Consider the following 7,122-nt stretch of genomic DNA (forward strand, 5'->3'; position numbering starts at 1 on the left):
TTATTTTGATATATCACAGTGAAAGATTTATCGTCCTCTTTTAAAAAACAAAAAGGAAATAAAACAAAAAAAAAAAAAAAAAAAAAAAAAAAAAAAAAAAAGATAAATGACACTTCTGAGAAAGTGCTTTGCAGAGTTGGGTAAGCACCAGAGGGGTACATCATGGAGTTTCAGGCTGGGCCCCAAGAACTGACCGGGGTGTTCTCCGGCCCTGCTGCAGTGTTACCTATGTGTACCTCCCCTCTCCCCGTTCTCCAAAATCCCTCCTGATAAAGTTGTGGCTGTGTACATGGATGCTTCATGAGGCCTAAAGAGGTACTTACTAGTACTGCTAAATCAATATTCTTCCTAGAGCAAGTAACTATTTTTTTAAAAATTCAAATAATTTAAGTAAGAAGTGGAAATAGAACAATATCACAATGTGGCATTGTTTCCTAGTGGGTATAATTTAATTTAAATTAAAATATCTGTAATTATCTTGCATTCCTTATTGCATCAAGTATTACATAGCCCAGGTTATTCCGTGGCTGAGAGGTTTCAGCTATCTTGTTAACGCCTCAGAATTTCAGCTTATTACCTTTGTGGTATAAGCAGGGGCTTTGGGGAAATGAGTCACTTTGCTCTATAGTTTCTATGCACACTGAAAACGCACATGTTATTTTCCTTATTAGTACTACATGGGGAAGATCTGACAGCCTTCTCTCGCCAATATTTGAGACGCTTCCCACCACCAGGCCATGTACTAGGCCCTGTAAATACAGAACTTGCTGCAAATAGGGAGAGACAGGCATGCACATTCAAGTTCTTGTTCTGGACCATTGGTGGCCAGACAAAGCTATTGCTAGAGAAGTCAGGCCATTGTTACGAAGGCACTTTCTTGTTAGTACACACGATGGCATAACTTCCTCTGTGACAGGATCTCTAGAGGTTTTTGAGTCACAACATGGCAAGTTCACTTTGACACTGCCCTTGAGGAGCAGAACTGTGGAAGAGGAGAGGAACTGAATGGAGGCTCATTCTCGGCTTCAGTAACAGCTGAGGCAGAAAGAATCAGACCTAACGTGTATGTCCACCCCTTTGGTCAAGAGTGTAAACACATGATCTGTGCAAGAGGGAAATAAAAATCAGTATTTTAGACATTGACTAGTCTGGCTATACCACCTAGTCCTCATGGAGTGAAGACGAAGGTGATAGAATAGAGAAACAATGAACAGTGATGTTTTTCACATTCACAATCTTTGTTTACATAGTAGTTGAGAGCTGGCATCTTATGAAGAAGACTAAGGCGATTCAAGGGGATCCACGCTATATAATGATCAATATACTAAAGAAATAATGTGTTTTATCCCTGTGATCTTTCGTCTATGTACCCATGATTGCAGGGAGTCTGGATACCCCACAGAGCACGATATGTCTAACTCCAAAATGCACTGCTCCCCGACAGGTGTTCGTCCACTCCTCCCCCTCCAAGTGATAGCACATTCTATAGACTAGTTATTTTCAGTGAAGCATAGTACAAACACTGGCATCTTCCTCTCACATCAGTGGCTGAAGTTTGGTAATAAGTGTGCTTTCCACCAGTCATATCCATCCCTCATGTGGTATTTCAAGGACTGGCAGTTTGCTCACTGGAAGCAGAGATGGTCAGGTTATTTAAGGGCTAATTGGAGTGTCTCTCACTCCTGGATGCTTCCCTTCGTTGGCTTAGCTAAGCATGCAGAGGAATTCTCTTTTTGTTTTTCTGCAATCACATTTAACTCGCTCTCTGGAAGCCAAGCGGAATTAATTGTGTAAACATGAGCAATGGTAATTGGATAAATGAAGTTGGAAACCAAGGTATGATGTTTTTGTTTTGCTCAATGAGGAAAAGAAATAGGGAACTTGTTTTTGTATGGTGGCAAACCTCACTGTCAGAATTCTGGACAGACCGTTGGCAGGAGGGAATCCGTTCATGAATTCCTCCTCAGGACCCGTTGAGCTGAAACATGTGTCTACTGCTTCCCAGGTATAGATCACTGTTGTGCTGAGCACCAGCTCAAGTGTTCTCATACACATTCAGTTACCTGCGTGTGAATGAGCAAGGAATTTCCACACTAAGGTAACATTCATTGCAAGAGCCATGAGGATTGTGACAAAGATGTCCTCAACTTTACAGAGTGCTGTTAGCAAAGTATAAAACATGGAGTTAAAAATAGTGAAAGCATCCATCTTCCTTTAAATAATTATTGTCTAAAGAAGATTTCTCTAAACTCCATAGACATACACTCCTTCCCAAACAATTTGAATTAAAAGAAACTGATAAGAACTATTTTTAGTTCCGTGCTCAAAACAATAAGGTGGTCCAATGATCCCAGAGCTCCATAAGTCTTGCTCTTAAAGGATGGCTTTGCCAGGATCTGATATTCACCCATGACCTTGTTCCTTTTTTCTGTTAATGTCACTAGAATCCAGTTTCCCATGTGTCTCTGGTAAAATTTATTTCCCCAGTTGAAAATTCAAGCAAACCCAGAAACAAACTTGGCAATGGAGTGAGTTCCTTTCACCATACAGATTGCTTTCTAAACTAGAACTATTAGAAAGGGGCAGGTCCAAGGTTAATGAGACACTCATTAAAGACAGAGAATTGTAGACACTGCTGGCGCTCTGTGCCTGTATGGAAGAAGAGACTATTGTTGCAGGATGTTTGCAGCGCTGATATTGTAAACCACATGACAGATGGGTCAAGTGCTGATTACGGTATTCTAACATTTGGAATAGCAAGTAACATATTTGATAAGCTGGCAAGTTTTTATATATGATTCAACCCACAATATAAAAGCCATGAGAACTCCAAATTGAAAATAATTAAATGAGCTGGAAACAATCAGAAACCACACATTTTCCCCCCAAATGACAGATTTTGACATGTTGAAATTCCACAAAGGGAGCAAGAATATTTCCTAGCTCACTTGAACTAATAATGGCCTTTTATCTGTTTTTGCAAAGCAATTAACTTCAGCCTTCTCATAATGTGGAAGTAAGAGTAAACATTTGTAGGCATATCAGACATGATGGAGATCCTTCCCATACCTTCTCTGATCGCTTCTTGTCCACAACCCTGTCATATACACAAGAAATGTCTTGGTTCTATCTTGTTTCTATAAGAACTAAAGCATCTGGTAAGAGGTGCCGAGTTAGTTAAAAAGTGAGTAGACTACAGATTGAGAAGCTAAATCACTAGTTATTCATCTGTTATATCCTGTTTCTGATCATGTGAAAGGGAGAAGCAGCTAATAACATGTATGTGTTCTTTGTGGTATGAAAGTGTATCTTCTTTTGGTCAATGATGAAGCTAGCCACCATCATTCATGTATGTCTGTCTGAATAGCACATCCAGCGTTTGTACCCAGCCTCTGAATGTCTTGGTAGGGGTGGTCCTGGAGACCCTGTTAAGAGTGAGCAGCTGCTCTCCACTTGTGTTTATCGGTTTTGCTTGATTGGGTGTTCTTTTCAGAGTTAGCTGTCCCCTTCGTTAAAGTCACTTTGTCTCTCTCTTTTTTTTTTCTTTTTTTTTTCTTTTACTGTCTCTCTTTACTACCTGATTAGCTCCTGGCCTCCTCCTCCACTCACACAAGTGCAGACTAGCATGTTATATCAGAGGCTCAAAGGCATGCCTAGGCCAAGATCAAGTACTGAAAACTCCTATCACTCCTCTTGGCAGCTTTCTAGATTAGTTGGCTTTTCTGTTCACTTTTCTTGAAATTTTGTTTCCGTTTGGAATACTAAGGCGAGGCTTGGGCTCTCGAGTGTAATGTTGTAGGTTTTGAAATACTCAGAGCATTTATCTCCAAATGTCCACATTTTTTTTGTCTAGCTATGTCTGACATATGCAACATTTTCAAATCTCAATGTCAGCACAAAATAACATTGTTGTTGCATAACATTTTGCATGACAATTTTTTCTATGTTATGAGCTTCAATTCTGTTGTATGAAATGTTTCCTGTGTATACTGTATTTTTAGCTCTTTTCCATCAGTGCTCCAGCTAGCTCAAGAGTGGGGGTAGAAATGTCACAGTCTATTTCAAGACAGCAGAAGTGACCAAAAAATCAGAATTATTTCTAAACACAAACTTCTTCTTGACCTCTGTGGCGGGGGGGGGAGTGCTGAAGGCTTTTTTGCACAATGTTTTCTTTAAAGACAACATCTTAGAGAAATCACGTCTAGTACGTTTTTGCCATTTAGTTAGCAGATCAGCTGTGTGAGTGAATAGGAAAATAGTGCTGTATCTCACTAAAGTGGTTTAAGCTACAAGTAATAGAGTCACATCTAATTAACAGTAAATGGAAGTCTGGCTGCATGGGTTAATTAGCAGTCAAGTGTTCTAGATTAAAGAATCCTAACCCAGTTACTTTAGTGGTTGCATGGCTGAGTCAAATTGCACAAGGTTTTATTAAACATACTGTCTGTATATGTACATATATATACACACATCAGGCATACACATATCCGTGTACATGTGCACACACTCATAGAATGGCTGCATGCACATGCACACATTATGTGTATCTATTGACATATATTGTAGTCAATCTAAGAGTCCTGCATATCAAAACAAATCTTCAGGCAGTCCTAGCCTAAGCATCTTGGATTTCTCCAAACACAAAAGTCACTTGTACTTTTTAGATAACTGTACATAAAAATACTGGTGGGAATTATTTTATTTCTGTATTATATAGTATTACAGAATTCCCCTAGGTTTGGTTAGTGTTCCATCCAAAAGGACAATGCTCTCTGTTTTGAAGGTGAGAGATTTCAAAGATGTGGTCCAGGTGGGATTTCCTACAGATTTGTGCTAATGTGCAGGCTTGTCTGGTTAGTAGAAAATGTATGTAAGTGTGTGATGTACGTATGTGGGTGTATGTGTCAAATGGGTAATAAGCATAGGATGAGGAATTTGCAAAATGATGTGTAAATGTGAATATCAGCTATTAAAAAGTAGTCACCTATACATATTTACTATCAAAATGCAAATCCCTCACTCTACACATATTACCCAAACATATATATGCAGTATGTTTGTAGAAATGCCTGGAAGCCTATTCATGAAATTCTGATAGTCTACTTATGAAATTACAAGCAAGTTGGGTGTCCCAAAAGCACAGAGGTCAACCTTGTCTCCCACTCTTTCTCCAAGTATTTTTGCTCTAGCCCAGGCCATGAGCTGTCAGCACTTAACCTTCTACACTGAACTGGGAATTGGCTACATTCTACCTAATCTACAAACTACCTGTCTCTCAACTTCATGCTCCAAGTAGTTCCAGCCACCTTCCCATCTGGCTATGGTGGAAATAAAGAAGATTCCATTGGCCAGCATAGAGAGAGCTCACCCCCATACCCACCATTAGCCTAGTTGGGCTAAACTTTAAACACATAAATAACCTTACCCCATCCCATTTGTCAGTCTTAACTTTCAATGGATGGAACATTCTTTTTGTATAATGTTTTATTAAATTTATTTTCCATTATGAAATTCCAATTACTAATGATGTGTGTCACCAAAGAAATGCACAAAGATAAACTGAGGCCTATCTTTTTCTAAATTAGCCACTTCCTATCATTTTGTTTAAACATCCCCAAAACCCATCATAGGAAGCATTAAGAAATTCTCTGTAGTGCTGGGGATCCAACTAAGTGGTAGAGAAATTGTCTAGCTTATGTGTGAAACCCTGGGCCCAACCCCCAACACTACAAAAATGAGAACAAAGAGATTCTCTTTAGCAAGAAGCCTTCTAATGTCCAAACAGAGCTGCTTCCAGTGGGGGAAAAAAATGACACTGCAAAAGTTTATAAAATCAGCTCTGAGGAGAATGTACTCAGTGCAAGGGTTCCATTTCATTTTGAGCTGGGTGAAAACAAAAGCTTGTGAACTCACAGTAATACTCCACTGCAACTTTCCTGATAAAACATCACTTGTAGCAACCACTGACACAAAGCACCAATACTTCATGCAGTAACCTATTCCCAAACCCTTTTAATAATTCTGTCCTATTTTCTACATAATCACCCAGGAGTGTATAGTTTTTTCCTTTCCTTCTTCTCCCTCCCTGGACAACTTGAAACAAAGAGGACTTTGAATGTCCATTTCCAAAGCGAACATTCCAATATCTGTTAACACGAAGACCTGCAATGAGAACCAGTGGTTAGCGGCCAACCTAGAAAACAAATATAACAGCAATCAAGACAAAGCTTCTATTCCATCTCCCCACTTCAGGTAGGCTGAGTGGTCTAGAGAGTCATGTAACATAGTGTATTTATGCTGTCTTTAAAGAACGTGTGTACAAAATGTCACTCAATTTGAAATGGGCTGTCTAGACCTCGCTTTAGTTTCATGTGCAAATTGGAAGCTGGAGCACTGCTTTTCCTAACATATCATAACGACTGTGATAATAACAACAAAATGGCTTTATGGTTTGCTCACTTAACATTTGCATGAAACCTCTTAAAAATTTGATAACTATTCAGAATTTCTCACCCACTAGTTCTAATGGCCACAAAACAAGCCTGCTGCTTTCACTGAATTTTAACACAAATTCTTGTACTCCAGAAAATGTAGGCCGCTTAATCACTCCCGCCAAAAAGCTTGAAGATACAATACGTCTTGCTGAACTAGTCATTGAAGTTCTTCAACAGAACGAGGAACATCACGCAGAGGTGAGCAGGCTCAGTGCGATATGTCACCCGGTACCCGTTAGCTGAGGTGTCAGTGTAACTACCAACCTGATTGTGAACGAGATGCCTTAACACCCATTTTCTTTTAACTGGGCTGACAAAGGGAAATGGAGGTGTGGACATTTTGGAAGGAGGCGTCTTTGGAAGGTTGTCTAAAGTAACCAAAAGGTGGTTGCATGCTATGAATTTCAGCCTAAGTTTTCAGATGTTTCTCACAGCACACGACTGAGGTGAGTGCCACATCAACTCCAGCAGTATCTGGCACACACAAACCATCACCCAGACACGCTAAATACTTTTTTAGTCTTTTGTGGTTGTTTTTGTTGCCAGCTCTGTTGTTTTGATTGTTTTTTTTGTTTTGTTTTTTTTGGGGGGGGGTTGGTTTGGGGGGGTTGTTTCGTTTTTTTGAGTT

At 39.6% G+C, this 7,122-nt stretch overlaps 1 protein-coding gene across 1 annotated transcript in view; it reads left to right on the plus strand.

Annotated features, from left to right (window-relative positions):
- Cadps (calcium dependent secretion activator) overlaps window positions 1-7,122 on the plus strand; it is a 497,333-nt gene that overhangs the window by 381,369 nt on the left and 108,842 nt on the right. Inside the window, 1 exon segment of the mRNA XM_008827502.2 lies at window positions 6,586-6,692. Within this exon segment, the coding sequence (XP_008825724.1) occupies window positions 6,586-6,692 (107 nt within the window).

The sequence above is a fragment of the Nannospalax galili genome, unplaced genomic scaffold (genome assembly GCF_000622305.1).
Source record: "Nannospalax galili isolate Female #2095 unplaced genomic scaffold, S.galili_v1.0 scaffold91, whole genome shotgun sequence".
Taxonomy (NCBI): domain Eukaryota; kingdom Metazoa; phylum Chordata; class Mammalia; order Rodentia; family Spalacidae; genus Nannospalax; species Nannospalax galili.